We start from the raw sequence: 16,980 nt of genomic DNA on the forward strand, positions 1-16,980 counted from the left end.
CCAGCCTAGCCCGTGACTGGGAAACCACCGCGGCCCAAGGTGCCCACCCAGAGGAGCTGCCGGACCTGCCCCGCATCCCCCCTGCCCCCCAACCCGTGGATGGCCGTCTCCCCCTCTCCCCGGCCTGTGGAGGCCTGGGCCGACTGCCACTGCTCCGCTCCGGCCCGAGGGCCTGAGCACCTGACCCAGGGCCTGGCCTTACCGTATTTGTTCCTGTTACCGCAAGGGCTGCCGAGGGAGACCCCGCAGCCAGACTAATTCCCCAACGTCAACTGTGTGCAGTGAGCCGGTGTGGCTCCCCGCCGCCCCGCAGAGGGTCGAGTCCCGACAAACCCTTGTACAGGGAGAACCTTTTTCCTTTTACTGGGGTGTTGGTTTTCATAACCATCTGTCCCCATGACGAGTGGCACTGGTGGGGATACTGGGAAACTGGAGTGTCTGAGGGAATTGCTTGTGTGACTCGTGGTTAGCCAGTGGGGTGAGACCAAAGTCCTCTTAGTCTGGCTGGTTTGGTGCCTTAGAGGTGGAGAAACCCCAGCCTGCGGCTGTAACTGGCCTGCTCTGAGCGATTTGTCCTGAATGGACACTCTCAGAAGTGTCCCAGCAAAGCCAGCATCGTTACACCCGGCTCAGCCCAGCTGTCCTCAGGTGCGACGCCCTCTAAAGGCCACAGGTTTGTGCCCCGGTCAGAGTGACCCTAAGTGCTGGGAAGCAGGAGCAGCAGGGCCTGGTCCCCGAGCCTCAGGCCCCTGATTACTTATAATAAAGGCCACGGTGCTGGCGCAATGGCAGATTCCCAGCTATTTTTAACTGCATAAGCTACCTCACAGCTGGCGTGGGTCTGCCCCACAGCTGCCATCCCAGTGTAGACGGACCCTGAGTGTGAATGGCGTGTGCTGTCCAGGGAGCTAACGCAGCACAGTACGAACTGCCTGGGCCGGGTCTGCCCCGGCACGCCCAGCGAGAGCAAGGGGCGTTTGGCCCCAACCGCCTCAGGCCGGGCTGAGCATCCCACTAGGTGCCTAAAGCCCTTTGGCAATTTGCCCCCTCGGCCTGGTTTGGGGAGTGGGACTGAGCCCCCACAGCACCTGTCCAGTCTGAAAATCAGCCCCAGTGTCTTAAGGGGAGAGGGGTCAGAGACACCCCCAGGTGCCCTCTGCAGGCCAGCAGCTGGGGTGAACCTACAACTTGCGAACACCACAACGGATGTTTCATTGTGCCGGTAGATGCGCACACACAGAGCAGGGCTCAGCCCCTCCAGCAGGGGGCAGCAGGGACACACACACACACACACACACACACACACACACACACACACACACACACCTCAGCTGTGCAGAGCGTTCCGTTAAAAGCGGATTTCTCATCAGGCTCGGCAGTGCCCGCGCCCGGCTCTGCAGACAGAGCCCCTGGTGCACATTCGGGGTGTTCTGGTCAAAGCAGTTGGAGTTAAATGCCCAGACTCCGCCCCGCCCCCGCTCAGGAGTGGGCGTCCTGCCGTCTGACGCCCCCGCGGAGTCCCTGCCTGGGAGCGGGTGGAGAAAGGCAGGACAAGAACTGCCGGCTGGGGGTTAAAGCCAGACACGTTCCAGCTGGAAATAAGACCAATATATTTAACTGGGTGGGTGATTAACCGTGGGAACACGCGCCCAGCGCTGGATCTTTGCAGGACCCCAGAGCCTGCCAGGCTGCCGTTCAGAAAACTGCTGCTGCGCTTCTGGGCACGGGCACTCTGTTTCTATTAAGAGGAGAAATCGAAGCTACGAGTCTAGTCTGTCCTTGGGTGCGATCCTGTGTCTTTACAACGAACGCCCACCCAGGCCTGCTGCCCGGCCCGCAGTGGAGACGTACAATAGTGGGCAGTTTCCTTGCTCAGACATCCCCAGCGTCTCTCTCCAGCCGGATCTGTGCCCAAGAAGTTGTCCCTTTGCTTCCCGCTTGGGGTCACGCTAGCTCGCCATTGCTTTTTTCCCTTTCTCCTAGATCTTCTACTCTAAACACCCACGGACACATCAGCCTGAAACCTCAGCCGCTGCCTTGGCAACCAGGGGAACTACCTGCCTTTAATTTTTGCTCTAGCCTCGCCTGTGGCCCAGTGCCTTGGACAGTGGCTTCTCTAATTTCTGGCAATCTCACTCCATGAAGGGGCTTAATTGCTCCTTCCATTTAGCCTCTGATTGTAGAATCTTCTCCATATCGATATCTGTCTATGTGTAAGGGGGATCTAATGCTGCAAAGCCTCATGGGACAGCTGCGTGCTTCCACTGGAGGAGAAAAATAGCCCCTCCGGCTCTCTTTTCTCAGATTTGCAGGTGGAGGGAGAGTGAGAGATGTCATTAATAAAGACACTGGGACAGGGCTGCTCCAGCTCATGCAAACCTGTTTAATTCCTACCCGGGCTGCAGGGCGCAGCGTCTCCCGGCGCAGGGAGATACAGGCGTTGGGGAGTTTGTAGCCACCTGCCGGCCCCTTCCGTTACAGACGGGGGGATAATGACCCAGCTCTCAGCATGCTGAGCCGGGGAAAGGAGACATCCCCACAGCTGCCTCTCCCTAGACACCCGGCAGCCCCGTTACAGCGCCGGCAGGGATAGGGCCCTGGGAGTGGGGTTGCATTTACACGGCCATAGGGGCATGCAAGGAAATCGGAGCCGGTCGCTGGAGATCCCAGTGTTAACACTGTGTGTGTAGATAGCACCATCCGCTCAGCACCTAACAAACAAACACTTCATCCTCCCCACCCAGAGGGAAGGTCCCCATTTCACAGAGGGGAAACTGAGGCACGGAACAGTGATGTGCCCAGCACAGAGTTACACAGAATTACAGTGCAGGAGGTGGGCACAGAACCCAGACGTCCTGGCTTCAGCCCACCCGCTCTGACCACTAGGCCCTGCTCCCCTCCCAGAGCTGGGGACAGAACCCAGGCATCCTGTGACTTCCTTTTGCAGACAGCTCCGGGCCCTGTGTTAGTAGCTGTGGGATCTGGCAGATCGCAGGAATTAGTCAGCAGAAGCTTTCGGTTGTGCAGAGAAGCAGCGTTTGTGGGACCTGCCGCCGGGGGGGACCCCACAGGGGCCCGGCTACTTTCGTCTCTGGGTTTTACTCGGGTTACTCGTCCCCTTCCCCCACTGGCGCCTGGATGTCAGAAAATCGGACACGCTGGCGATGGTTCTCAGCCCTTCCCCAATGGCGCCGAAAAGGTTTGACAGAAAGTCGGTCTTGCTGGCGGAGCTGATCTCCCGCCGGAGGCCCGAGATCTCGTCCTCCATCAGCCTGGCTTTCTCCACAAAGCCCTTTTGCATCATGGCCTCCTGCTCCTTTAGCTTGCTCTCCAGCGCCCGCTGCGCCTCCTGCCGGGCAGTGGCCAGCTCCTCCGCCACCTTGGCCTCCAGCTGCTTCACGTTCTCCTGGTGGCTGCGCTCCTGGTCCTTCATCAGCTGCTCCGTCTGCAGCTGCTTCTCCTCTGCCGCCTTCCGCTGCTGCTCCAGCATCTCAGCCTTCTGCTTCTCCTCTTTCGGGGGGAAAGAAAGGGGGAAATAGAGGCACAACCCCTCCCCCAACCACCTGGAGTAGCCCCCGGGTACCACGCAAACCCGCACCCCTGACTCGGTTGGCATGAGACGGGGCGGGTAACTAGAGAGCCAGCCCCTGACACCAGCATCTCAGCATGGGACCTACCTAACCACGGCTCGAAGGGCAGTTTGGATGGGGACGCACAGAGCCCCTGGCATGGGGGGCAGAGAGGGGCATTCAGAGCACCTGGCATGGGAGGAGGGGCAGGGGGTTGCAGGGAATCTCTAAAATAAAGGGGGCTGGGAGGGGGCACCCGGGGAGTTTGCTGGGGGGGGGTGCAGGGAGCTCCTGGTGGGTGCAATGAGTTTGGCCGACAGACGCTGCAGCGTGTGACCCTGGTATTATTTGCCGTCTGCATGGCCGTAGCACCCACGAGCCCCAGTCCCGGCCCAGGGCCCCGCGGCGCCAGGCGCTGCACAGACACGCTACAGCGACGGAAACTGGGTCTGCTGCAAAGAAAAGGGGGCAGGGGCTTGTTTGTGGGGTCTCACCGGCCACGTGCTTCTCCGCCTCCGTCAGCAGGTTGTCGGCCTTCAGCACGGCCTCCGCCTCGGCCTTCTTACCGGCCAGGAACTGCTCCAGAGCCTCCTCCGCCTGGGACCAGAGATGGCCAAGTGCTGGATTATTCGTGAGCTCCAATCAATATGCTAATGAGCTCCCTCCTTTCTCAGGGGAGCAGACCTCACAGGGGGACGTTTTTCCGCCTCAGGGCAAAATGTTCCCCCCATGAAGACGGAGGATCGCAGGGGCTGGAGTCAGGGGTGGGGAGATGGGAGCTGAGCTGCAGCTCAGGGGCTGATCCCACCTCTCTGCCGCCTCATCCCCTCGGGGCTGGAAAATCGACGCTTTGGAGGGGGCTTCCCCACGGTGCGCCAGACCCCCGGGTTAGAAAGCAAGCGACCGGGTCGAGAGGAGCTGCCGGCCCGCAAGGCAAACGCTGTCACCCGCGGGGGAATGTGGGTGTTTCTCTATGAGATCTGCTCTCGTTCACACAGGAATCACTTCAGGGACGTCCTACGCCCGGTGCTATGCAGGAGGTCGGACCCGCTGATCACAGGGGCCCCTCGTGCGCTGAGAATCGATGAACCGCTGATGCATGTGGTGTCATTTCACACAGGGCCCAGTCGCTGTTCATACAGGGCCGGATCCAAAGCCCATCGCAGCCAATGGAAAGATTTGGATTGGGCCCAGGCAGAGCGGGGCAGGATCCTAGGGGGAATTTGCCCCCGGCGCCTTCCTGCTCCGTGACCAAGGGAGACCTTTCCAACTCCCCCCGTGGGATCGGAGTCCATCACCATGGGCCACAGTGACTGCAGGTCACAATTTACCATGAAACACACAGTGCCCTGGCGTGGGGCCCCCGGGCCGGGCACTTGGGCAGCTCAGCACCGGCGGGAGGGGGGCTGCGGGGGAGAAGCTGTGGGGGGCAGGGGAGCAGGGAGGGAGACTCAGCCGCATCCTGGGGGGAGCAGGCGGGCGGTGCGGGCGGCAGGAGCGCCGCGAATGCTGCTGGAGGACTCAGGAGGACATGGGGCGGCCGTGCAGCCGGCCGGAGAGATGCGGCGCTTTGAAGGGGAAACTGATGCTTCTCTCCGGCCGCCGGCTGTGCCCTGGGCTGCAGCCCCCAAAGCCCCCGCGTTCCGGGCAGCCCTGCCTGGCGGGGGGAGGCGGCTCCGAGAATCGCAGCCAATGGGAGCTGCGGGGCCACCTGCACCCCCAGCACCAAACAGGAGCTGCCCCAGGTAAGCGCTCTGCACCCCAACCCGCTGCCCCATCCCTGAGCCCCCCCGTGCCCTAACTCCTTCCCAGACCCCCACCCCCAGCCTGCTTCTGCCCTCTAACTCCCTCCCAGACCCTGCACCCCAACCCTGAGCCCCCTCCCGCACCCTAACTCCTTCCCAGACCCCCACCCCCAGCCTCCTTCTGCACCCTGACTCCCTCCCAGACCCCCCACCGCCAGCCCTGAGCCCCCTCCCACATCCTAACTCCCACCCAACCCCCACCCCCAGCCTGCTTCTGCCCCCTAACTCCCTCCCAGACCCCCCACCCCCAAGCCTGATCCCCCTCCCGCACCCTAAGTCCCTCCCAGACCCCCACCCCCAGCCTGCTTCTGCCCCCTAACTCCCTCCCAGCGCCTGCACCCCCAACCCTGAGCCCCAGGAGGAGAATGGAGAAAAAAATGAAAAACGGGGGGGAGGGAGATAAGAGACAATGCTCCCCCCACAGGGGGCCCCCCAAAAAATGAAGCTGAGCCCAGGGCCCCACAAACTCTGAATCTGTCACTGATCAGACCCCGGTTCCCCCCTGGCCTTTCCCTGCCGTCGCCCCTCTGCTTTGTCCTCAGCGAAGCGGGGAAGCCTGACTCGGCCGCAGGGGTTTAGGCACCAGCTCTGCTGGCGAGACACAAGCCGGAGCGGAATCCGGCTCCTTCTCCCGGAGCTGCAGTTGCTGTTGTAGCTGCCAGGCCGAGACGCGGGGGGGGGGGGGGGGGGGGGGGAGAGGGGGCTAATTTCAGACACTCACCTTGACCCCTTTGTTGGGCTTGGCCCGGTAATTCTCCACCACCTGGGTCTGGTCCCTGTCGTAGGCCTGGTACCCACCGGGCTGGGAGTAAAGCCCGGCGCTGAGTTTCTGCTGCATGGCGGCCGAGAGCTCCTCCAGCAGGGCGCGGCAGGTCTGCTCCGAAACGGCCTCGTTTTCTGCGAGGATGTCTGCGTATCGCTCCGTGATCCCGGCCTTGGCACGGAAAGGGAGAAACCCCATCGCAGAGCTACGGCTGGGGCTGGATTCCGGTGCCCCCCGCCTCCCCTGGCTGACGCCTGCGCCCGAGTGTGGGTCATTGGCCAATCGGGGGATCAGTGGGTCAAAGGCTCATTGGCCAATCGGGGGATCAGCGGGTCAAAGGGTCATTGGCCAATCGGGGGAACAGGGGGCCAATGGTCCACTGGCCAATCAGAGGATAGCAGGGTCACAGATTCATTGGCCAATTGGAGGATTGGGGGAGCCAATGGTCCATTGGCCAATCGGTCACCTGGGGATTGGACGGTTCCTGGAGCAGGGACCAGGTTTCGGTCGGGTATCCGTACAGCGCAGGGCACAAAGGGGGCCTGACCCACCACTGGTGCCCAGCGGGCCCCTCGCAGTGCAGATCTATCCCAGCAACGCTCTCCTTGCTGCTGGGCCCGGCCCGGGACGCCCCCACCTACCACCAGCTGCTTCTGGAACTCCTGCCCCTCGTCCTTGAAGGAGCGCTGCATGAAGAGCCGCAGGGCGTCCGCCTCGTGTGTCCCGTGCGCCGCCGAGAGCTCGGCCAGCTCCGCCGGCAGCCGCAGCCCCCCCATCCCGGCCGCGTAGTGAGCCAGCGCCTCCCTGAGGGCCGCCTCGTTCTCGATGGTGGCCATGGCGGTCACTGCGTTGTCCAGGCAGGGCACCTGCCCGCTGCGGATGGTGCCCACGTAGCTCTGCACTACGGAGCCGAACCCTGCGCGAGGGAAGGGGGAGGGGTAAGAGCTGGGGGGAGGGGACTGTACATTTGTACAGCACCTGGCACCCCGGGGACTCCGCTGGGGAGCGTATCCCAGATTCTCCTCTGCGCTGACCCCCGGGGAACAGAGGTTATTCTGGTCACAGACCCCAGTCCAATGGGGCTCATCTGGGATTCGAACCGCAAGAGGCTCAGAACAAGCGTCCTCGGAGCAGAGCCAGGGCTCCGTAGCTGGGCCCGGAACGAGCTCCTCTCCACAGCAGGTCAGCCCGGGGCGAGGGGCACCCGTCACGCCCACCCACCGGCGGATCACGCCAGCACCGTCTCAGCAGTCAGCAGGGCTCTGCAGAGCTGGGACCGGGCCGGGGCCGTTTAACCGGCCGCTTGCCAAGGCGGCTGAGTGTCGGCATCTGGCCGAATCTGAAGCCGAGCGGCTCAAGGATCCCTTAATGCAGGAGAGGCCCCTGTTTCCATCCCTGCTACAGGCCAGGTGCGACCCACGGCAGAGTGTGTTACCGGTGCCATCCTCCCATGCCCATCCCCAGGGGATCCGAGCGGTCACAGCCCCGCTAGGGGACCCTCGTCTCGCTAGCTCCCGGGCTAACAGCTCCTGCTTGGGAGGGTTCTGCTTTCACCCCTGGTGTTGGGCAAGAAGGAGGCCACCAGACAGGACAAAGGGAGAGGGACCAAGGACCCAGGGGATCTCCCAGTGTCACAGACGGTTCGATTCTCCAACACCTGCTAAATGCTCTCTGAAAATAGCCCCCCGCACGCAGGGGGAATTCCCCCCTCCTCGGGGCTGGGTTTCTCTCGGCCGAAAAGGGCAGATCGGCCGGCAAAGCCATCGGCCTGCGTCTCCACAGAGCAGCCGCGGGGCTGACGTACTTCGCCCGTTGACCGGAATCCCTCCTTTGACCGTCTTGACGTGGGAGCACTGGAAGACGTAGTCACAGAACCGGCGGGTCTGGTCCAGGAACTGCGGGTCCAGGGCACTGGTGGGCAGCGAGTCCAGCTGGCCCATCTCCTGCCGCGATGTCGGCTGGACAAACACGAAGCACTTGCGCGTGGGGAAGAAGTTGCGGATGCACTGACGCGGCAGGTTGAATTCCATCACCTTCTTGTTGTTGCCTGGAGAGCCAAGGAGAAGCAGGGGGCTACACCCAGCACTGCGCTAATAATGGAGGTTTGGGTCGTTGGCAGCTTCCAAATGTCAGGGGGAAATTCAGGCTTAGGTCAGGTGGAAAATGAGAAGTTTTGGCAAATGAAAAGCTGAAAAAACCCTACTTTGGGGCCAAAGGAAACGTGATGTTTTCATCCCGGCCTTTTTTAAACACGTTTGGAGTTGGGACGTGGAATAAAATCAAATGGAGATTTTGGAACCAAACGTTATTTAAAACCAAAAGAAACAAAATCCAATTTTTTGGATTTTTTTATTATTTATTTTCCCCCCAACAGAACAAGTCAACAACCCCAACCAGAACCTGCGAAATGGCGCCTTAATCTGCAGGTTTCACCAAACCCAAACGGTCGGCCGTGACTACACACCTCTCCCAACCGCTGCGCGGGAGCTTTGGGGGTCGGGGGCGCCCGGCGCTCGGGAGACGCGGAGACCTGCGCGTTATCCAGCGGTATGGCAGAGCTCGGCGGTAGACAACATAGAGTTAGGGTCTGGGTTTGCGTGGGTAGGATATGTCGAGTTGGGAGGAGGCTTCCTGTGGGTAGACCATGTGGAGTTAGGGTTAAGGTTCCTATGGGTTATGCCACTTAGACTTAGAACTAGGGTTCCTATGAATGGGGCTAGGGTTTGTATGGGTTATGCCTCTTAGAGTTAGGGTTAGGGTTCCTACGGGTAGGGCTCCCTGCCCGACACTTACGGTTCCTATGGGTACGGATTCCTGCCCAAGGGTTACGGTTCCTATGGGTTATGCCACTGAGAGTTCGGGTTAGATTTCCGATGAGTAGAGAACTTGGAGTTAGGATTCGGGTTCCTATTGGGTAGGGCTCCCTGCTTTAGGGTCAGGGATGCTATAGGTAGGTCACTGCAGTTTAGGGTACTTGTGAGTAGGGCCCCCCGCCCTAGATTTAGGGTTTCTATGGTTAAGCCACTTGGAGTCAGGGTTAGGATTCTTATGGGTAGGCACCTAGAGTTGGTGTTTTGGTTTACATGGGTAGGACAGATCGAGTTGGGATTAGGCCACTTAGAATTAGGGTTAGGGGAGAGGGTTAGGGTTCCTAGGAATCGCGCTCCTCGCTCTTGGGTTTCATTTGGACCTGGCCAAGGAACGTTCACAGATGCGAGGGCCGAGAAGGGCCGTTCTGATCACGTTGCCCTATCGTCTCCCCTGGCGCCCCCACATCTGTCTATCTCCACCACGTGTCTCTTACACCGTCGGCTCCTTGGAGCAGGGCCTGTATCTTTGTTCTGTTTGTGCACCGCACTGGGCTCCTGGGCCTCGGTGACAGGGGCCGGGACGCCGGGGTAGATGGGCCCATGAGTCTGATCTCGGGGGCAGGGAGGAGGCAGGATACCAGGGGTGATGGGCCCCTCCCGCACACAGCGGACCCCAGCTCACCTTTCCTCAGGGCCAGCGCGTGCTCCAGGTACTGATCCTCCGTCACCAGCTGCCCCTCGATCCTCAGCTCCAGCGTGAAATCCCGCACGGCCCAGACGAAGCTGGGGAAGAAGCGGACGAACTCCGTGTCCTCCTCCGTGTCGTCCCCTCCCTGCGCCTTCACCTTGATGTGCTCCGTCAGCTCCGACACGAAGCTGGGCCGGGGGCTGAGGACTCAAACTGGGGCCAGGCCTGGGTGCTACCACCCAGCATGGGACTGAATGGGGGGGGATCCCAGCCCCACATCCCCCAAGGGCCACTCCCAGAGCCCCCAGCCCCATGCTCCCCAGGGGCCACCCCCACGACAAGGATACTGCAGCTGCTCCATGGCGAACTGGTCGATGGTCCCTTTGCTGTTGTAGACCAGGGTGCTGCTGAGTAGCACGGCCAGCGCGAAGATCCACGCGTCGTTCTTGGTGTCGCCCTGGGCAGCGAAGGGGGGTTGGATCTGAAACACGAGCCCGGGTGCCCAGCACAGGGCCAGAGGGGGCTGCTCCGGGGCCGAGCGCACCAGCCTGGGCTGCACAAACAGGGGCCCTCCAGTGGGATCAGGGAGGGGATCTCCCCTCTGGGGTTGGCCTGAAGGCGACACGCTGGATGTGTGCCCAATCTGGGCCCAGCCATCCCTGCCGGCTGGTGATACATTGGGGAGGGCCTGGAGCAGAGCCCCGAGGACGATTCAAGGTTCGAAGCCCTGCCCCACAGCGAGCCAGGCCAGGGCTCCCACTGTTGAGCTGGGCCCAGGGCAGGCTCCGGGGCACCGCGATCCCCGGCCGGCCGGCTGTGGGGAGCAGAGATTTGCTCGGGGCGTCGAGCAGAGGGGGAAGGGGTGTGAGCCAGCGGCCGGGAGGTGAAGTGCGGCAAATTCAGCCTGGGAATCGGGCACCGGTTTTGAGCAGGGAGCGGAATGAACCCTGGGGGGGAGTTGGGGGTCGGGGTACAGCGGGCCAGGCCCAGCAGCCTCCCACAGGCTCCCGGCTGGTAAGTCACAGAGAGGCCGTCACTGGCTCTTTATATTACGGAAGAATGTTTCCGTAAAAAGATGGGGTCGTCCGTCATTTTTTTCTGTACTGTCCATAAAAATAATTTTCTGCAGTTGGCATCCCTGGCCAGAGGTGCCAGGACAGACAGGCCCCCCTGAGCTCCCCCTCAGCTCAGCTGAGACTGGATACACGGGGTGGGAGGGGGACACCCCCACATCAGAACCTGCCGCCCGCCAGGCTCCAGGTCCGAGCTTGGGGGGGCGGCTCCGCCCCCAGGGGGGGCAGTGGAGTGGGGCAGCGGGGGAGGAGGGGCACCCCCACTTGGGAGGAGTCATCTGGCTGCTCCACCTGCCCCCCCCCCCCCCGCCCGCAGCTTGGTCCGTCCACCCCCTCCAGACACTGCCGCCCCTGCCTGGCTGCCCCAGCCCCTTGGCAGGCCAGTGGGTGGGAGGTCCCGGCAGGGCACCCCCTTGAGTACCATACCCCAGGCCGGGACCCAGCCGTCTACCCCTTAGACCGGCCCTGGGGCCAGGCTACATGGTCACAGGGTCCCTCTGGCCTTGGGGTCTCTGAATCTGTTCCCCAGGCAAGGGCCGCACAGCCCCTTCCTCCAGCCCCCTCCCGCCGCCCCCCGCTCACCTTCTCCACATCGCCCAGCCCCTCGGTGTCCAGCAGCACCAGAGTGTGGCCGGGCCGGCGGGGGTGGGGCAGGCACCACATCCAGATGCCCTTGGTGTGCGACTGCACCGTGGAGCCCAGCGAGAACCCTGGGGAGAGAGGAGACGGGGTAGAGACCCAGTGCCCGGGCACGCCTGCCCCCTCGCTCCCGGCTCCAGCCCGGGGCCCACGGGAAGGGGGCTGGGACAGCTCTCACCTCTCTGCTTCCCGGCCAAGGAGTTCATGAGATACGACTTGCCGGTGCGGTACAGCCCCACGATGGCCACCACCACCACGGGCTGGGCTACGCCGTGCAGGATCTCCAGCGCTGCGGGGTTCACCTCCAGCTCCCCGTCGGCGCCGTTCCCCACCAGGCACACGGGCCCCTCCATGGCCACGGGCTAAAGAGAGGGAGCAGCAGAGAGCCCTGCACGAAGGACAGGAGGGTGTCAACAGCTGGTGTCCAAGGCGCTCTGCCCCAGAGGCGCACGCAAAGGGAGCGTTTCTCCCAAATCCCCCCCCCCAGCAACAAATGGCTCCAACCTCAGGCGCTATGCCTGGGCCAACCCATAGCTGGAATGAGCAGTGAAATAGGTCACGGTGTCATCATTAGGTTTCGGAGTTAACGTGCCAACACTAGAAACAAGGCAGTTCATGCCACTCACAGGGCTTTCGGCTCAGCCTCTCTGCACACTCAGGCAGAAAATCCTGTCTGGAAGAGATCACATTTGGAAATGTTTTCTTTGCAGCCACAAAGGCGGGCAGGGCAGGGCTGGATTGTCACTGGCGCTAGGGCCCCCCCGTCACTGCTGATCATTTCAGCAGGAACACCCAGTCCGTCAGCGTCAGGGGGGAGCCGTGCGAGTCTGTAGCCACCAGAACAACGAGGAGTTAAAGACTAACATGTATTTGGGCTTACGCTTTCGTAGGCAAAAAGCCCCTTCGCAGTCCTTGTGCTTCTTCCGTATGGGGGGGGGATCCCGGAGCCTGGGGGCGAGGCCAGAGCGACCCCGGAGCAGGCTAAACAGCACGTTGCCCCAGCAGCAGTGAGATGACAACACCCCGCAGGGCCCTGATCCGGTTGGGTTTCACACAGCCGGGGAGTGGGGCTGGGTTCCCTGGCCCCCTACCCCCATGTGTGCCAGCCAATCCCGCTGCTTTAACTGTCCTCCGGTCTTTGCCCTGCCAGGACCTCCCTGGGGAACTCCCTAATGAGCGGGTGCGAGCTCCGTGCCCTGACAGGCTCCATACACAGCTCGGGGAGGGGAGTGGGGGCTGGGAGCCAGGACTCCTGGGTTCTCTCCCCAGGTCTGGGAGGGGAGTGGGGGCTGGTGGTTAGATCAGGGGGGCTGGGAGCCAGGACTCCTGGGTTCTCTCCCCGGCTCTGGGAGGGGAGTGGGGGCTGGTGGTTAGAGCAGGGGGGCTGGGAGCCAGGACTCCTGGGTTCTCTCCCCAGCTCTGGGAGGGGAGTGGGGGCTGGTGGTTAGAGCAGGGGGCTGGGAGCCAGGACTCCTGGGTTCTCTCCCCGGCTCTGGGAGGGGAGTGGGGGGGGGTGGTTAGAGCAGGGGGCTGGGAGCCAGGACTCCTGGGTTCTCTCCCCAGCTCTGGGAGGGGAGTGGGGTCTAGTGGCTGGGAGCCAGGACTCCTGGGTTCTCTCCCCAGCTCTGGGAGGGGAGTGGGGACTGGTGGTTAGACCCGGGGGGTTGGGGGGCCAGGACTCCTGGGTTCTCTCCCCAGCTCTGGGAGGGGAGTGGGGACTGGTGGTTAGAGCAGGGGGCTGGGAGCCAGGACTCCTGGGTTCTCTCCCCGGCTCTGGGAGGGGAGTGGGGTCTAGTGGATGAGAGTGGGGGGCTGGAAGCCAGGACTCCTGGGTTCGTTTCCCAGGGCCAGCAAGGCAGATATGTCCCGCAGGGGGTCTCTTACCAGGGGCTGGTCGCTCAGCCTGGAAGCCGGCTGAATTCCGCGGGGGGGCAGCGTCTTTCCTGCCCGGTCACCAGCCCCAGCCCGACTGGGAAATGAGAGGAGAAGTCACCCAGAGCCCAGCCCCGCTCAGCCGCTGCGTGACACTCGGCTCCTCCTCCGGGCGGGGCGGGACTCCTGGGTTCTCTCTTTGGCTGGGGGGGCGGGTGCTTGGGGAGTGACCCCCCCGCAGCACAGGGTGCCCGGCCCCGCCCTGCAGCTGCCGCCCCACATCGCGGGGCGGGGGACGAGCCGGGTCCGGCAGCTCCGATCCCTGAACGTGTCAGACTCCGATGGAAACCGAAAGCGGCCGGAGCCTTTCCCGGCACGGGGCTGATTCCGGGAAACCCGGCGCGGGGGGGGAGGCGCGAGTCTCTCGGAGCTGGGGCCCGGCGGAGCCTGCAGCCGCCCAGCTGGGGGGCCGGTCCCGCGGGGCGCAGGGGCTGCGTCTCCATCCCGAGGGTGTTTAACCCCGGGCTTGCCACGCCGGGTTTCCAGGCGCGGAGGCAGCTGCTGGCAGTACAGGGGCCATGACACACAGTACAGCGGCCCGAGGGCACCCAGGGGAAGGCCTCACTGCAAAGCCTGCCGCTGCCCGCTGCCCCCCTGCTTAGGTGGGTTGGTGGGTTCTTGTTTCATCAGGGGAGGGTCAGCCGGGGTCACCAGCTTGGAAAGACTCTCTCCCCCACCACCGGCTTTCCCGGAATCAGCCTGGTGCCAGGAACGGCTCCGGCTGCTTTGGTTTCCATCTGACTGGCGCATTCACGGGATTTAGGGCAGCCAGACCCAGCTCGTCTCTCCCCCGCCTGCCCCCCTCCCGGCCACGGTATGTGAGTCGCTACCACGGACATTTCTCTGACACATTCGCTCCCCCCGCAGCAGCCCGAACAGCGAACAGGCCGCAGAGCCGGGCAGGCGAGGGAGCGATAATCAGACAGACATGCTCCTAATGCCACTGCCCAGGGGCCGCCCACCCCGTGAGCACTGCGGGCAGTTCTGGGGACCCGGCTCCAAAAAGACAAATTCGAATTGGAAAAGGGGCCGAGACGGGCACTACACATGGCGAAGGAGATGGACCCGCGTCCGCATGAGGAGAGATTAAACTGGGACTAAGGGGGACTGTGAGCGAGGTCTAGAACCTCACGGCTGGTGCAGCGAACGGGACCAGGGAAGTGTTCACGTGCCAGGCGAATCAAGGGCCACCCGATGAAAGCAGCCCCCAGCCCATGTCCCCACCCCCTCAGGTGCATCGGCCAGGGCAGGTGGGGGGCCCGGGACTCACCACAGCAGTTCGGGCTCCCTGGGTGGCTAACCACAGCCCAGCTCTGGCTTCTGGCCTGGTCAGGGGGCAGGGTGTCGGGGGGAAGAAGAGGAGCAGGGGCAGAGCTGTGGAGGGGGTGGGACCTCATGCCCCCCCCCACTTCTACCAAGATTCCGCCCCCCAACCCCTGGATCCTGTCCTCTTAGGGTCATTAGACCGATCGGTAGCGCCGGGACCGAGGTACTTGGGCAGTCAGTCTCTAAGGTGCCCCAAGGACCCCTCGTTGTTTTTATAAACAGGTTCTCTGTGGTTTTTACCCTGGGATGTTTCTGCAGGCTCCCTTTTTATTGAACCATGTGCAAAAGCGCTAAATGAAGGAACATGTCTTCAGAGAGGCTCGTCTTTTACAGTGTTTATTCCTTTACAAGCCTTAATAGAACTTTCACCTCTACTTGTTAAAAAGGGGGGGAAGAAGCAATCTTCTTCTCTCTGACCCACTGGCTCCCAGACGCTATTTTTGCTGCTGCTTCAAATTGTCCTCTCTAAAAGCACACTCTATTCTTTCAACCTTTTCTCTCTAAACAAGCAACCCAATGTATCAAAGCACAAGCATATTCAACAGAAACAGAAACCTATTCAAACATAACAAATAATCAATTCTTTTTCCAAAATGGCCGACGGCGCCAAACCTCGACACCAGCGGAAATGGGGATGGAGGGCGGGACATAAGCCCTAAATGGAGCATGGAAACCTGTCCAAAAAATACATAGTGATGAATACTATCGAGCCGTATACTCCTGAGGTTATTTTGCCACTGCCCTTTGAAGGCCCTGAGTCCTCAAAAAAATTACAATAGGGATATTTTAGGAGTTTTTAATAGTATCAAAGAGGAGGTGAGCCTGCACCCCCGGTTTGTATTTGAAGCCTGTTTTTAATGGTGGTTTCAATGATTACCACCACTGTGGGTTTGGAAATGTGGGAAAACACTGGCAACGTGGTTGTGTGATCTCAAACCTGCCATTCTCTCCCTCGGAGTGCCGTGTTTATCAGCTGCTGTTTCTACAGCATCACGGACTCGATTCTTAAGCTACGTCTTCACTACGGGGGGGGGTCGATTTAAGATACGCAAATTCAGCTACGCGAATAGCGTAGCTGAATTCGACGTATCGCAGCCGACTTACCCCGCTGTAGGGACGGTGGCAAAATCGACCTCTGCGGCTTCCTGTCAACGGCGCTTACTCCCACCTTCGCTGGTGGAGTAAGAGCGTCGATTCAGGGATCGATTGTCCCCGAGAGATCGATTTCTACCCGCCGATTCAGGCGGGTAGTGTAGACCTAGCCTTAGGCTTTTTGCTTAAGGCAGCGCATCTGGCTGGCAAAGCCACCAAGTACAATCCCTGCAACACAGCTGTCTTGCTCGGTGCTTCCTTTACCTTAGCATTGTTCAAAAAGGCAGAAAAACATTTGCCTCCATGGTTGCCTGTGGCTCTTTTGCTTTTAACATGTCAGTGGAATACAGCAAACCTCTGGAATGCTTTGTCAAAAAATACCCCAAAAAACTTTTCACATAGGTATCCAAAGTACACCCCATTAAAACCTCAGAAAAACAAAAGTGCGAGGGGGGAGTGGGGTGGGAAGCAACTGATTAACCCTGCAAAGTCATTTTACAGTACAGTCGAACAGCAGGAAATTTAGCAAACTGAAAGGAAGACGAAAAGGTGATAGTTAGCTCTGAGCAAAGAGTGGGGCTTTCTGGGTTCAAACAGTTGGGAACCCTCACCCCTAGTTGTTATCCTGGCTCTGGGAGGAAAGTGGGGGTTGTTACCTGTTCTTGCAAACCCTGAATTTATTCCCCCAGTGTCTGTTGATTTTTATTTTTATTTTTTGCATGCCAGATGGATGGCAGGATTGCCTTTCTCTGCTGCAATTAACTGTTTCTGGGCAACTCCATGTGTTAATACATCAATCCTAGACTTTAAGCTGCTCACTCTCCGTTTTCCACTTTGAAACTCTTTTCTCCACTCCCCGGCTACCAAGTCACAGCTCCTGTCTTTGAAGGTGGTCTGCTTCTAACTCCACACCCAGTCGTGCAAAATTATCTGTAACCATCCCTAACTTCAATTTCCAAGCCTCCAGTTGCCTTTCCTGGAGCAACACCAAGCTTGAAAGATTCCTGGCAGCTGTCCATAGTGCTGCCCGTGACGTTGCACTTCTTATGCTTTATAAAAATATGTTTGTAAGTGTGAATATGATGTAACTGGAATATGCTTCATGCAAAAGGTCTCTTGTAAGGTATCATTACAAAGCTTATAATCACAGAGTGTGGTCATCCTATTTGTATGAATGTATCAGTCTTGTATCTAAAACTAGAAATATAAAGTATAACTCTGAAGTCCTGTTCTAATTATGAAAAGTGTGGATCATTAATGGTGGTTTAGAATCTTGATGGCTC

General features: G+C 60.5%; 1 protein-coding gene across 1 annotated transcript; it reads right to left on the minus strand.

Moving 5' to 3' along the window:
• Positions 1–2,372: 2,372 nt before the first annotated feature.
• On the minus strand, positions 2,373–11,709 carry LOC135892817 (guanylate-binding protein 1-like). Its single transcript, XM_065420613.1, has 9 exons — positions 11,526–11,709; positions 11,291–11,418; positions 9,983–10,092; positions 9,630–9,823; positions 7,942–8,184; positions 6,779–7,053; positions 6,096–6,308; positions 4,064–4,166; positions 2,373–3,510 (listed from the first exon to the last, which is right to left on the minus strand). The coding sequence occupies exons 1-9, from the start codon at positions 11,698–11,700 to the stop codon at positions 3,080–3,082; spliced, it is 1,872 nt and encodes a 623-aa protein (XP_065276685.1). The 5' UTR covers positions 11,701–11,709; the 3' UTR covers positions 2,373–3,079.
• Between the last annotated feature and the right edge of the window lie 5,271 nt (positions 11,710–16,980).

This window comes from Emys orbicularis, chromosome 20 (genome assembly GCF_028017835.1).
Source record: "Emys orbicularis isolate rEmyOrb1 chromosome 20, rEmyOrb1.hap1, whole genome shotgun sequence".
NCBI lineage: Eukaryota > Metazoa > Chordata > Testudines > Emydidae > Emys > Emys orbicularis.

Coding starts and splice junctions, on each gene's coding strand:
- LOC135892817 (XM_065420613.1), bottom strand. CDS start 11,700: ATGGAGGGGCCCGTGTGCCTGGTGGGGAACGGCGCCGACGGGGAGCTG. Junction 10,093..11,290: donor GGCTGGGCGATGTGGAGAAG/GTGAGCGGGGGG, acceptor TTCGCTGCCCAG/GGCGACACCAAGAACGACGC. Junction 4,167..6,095: donor AGCCCAACAAAGGGGTCAAG/GTGAGTGTCTGA, acceptor CTCTGGTCCCAG/GCGGAGGAGGCTCTGGAGCA.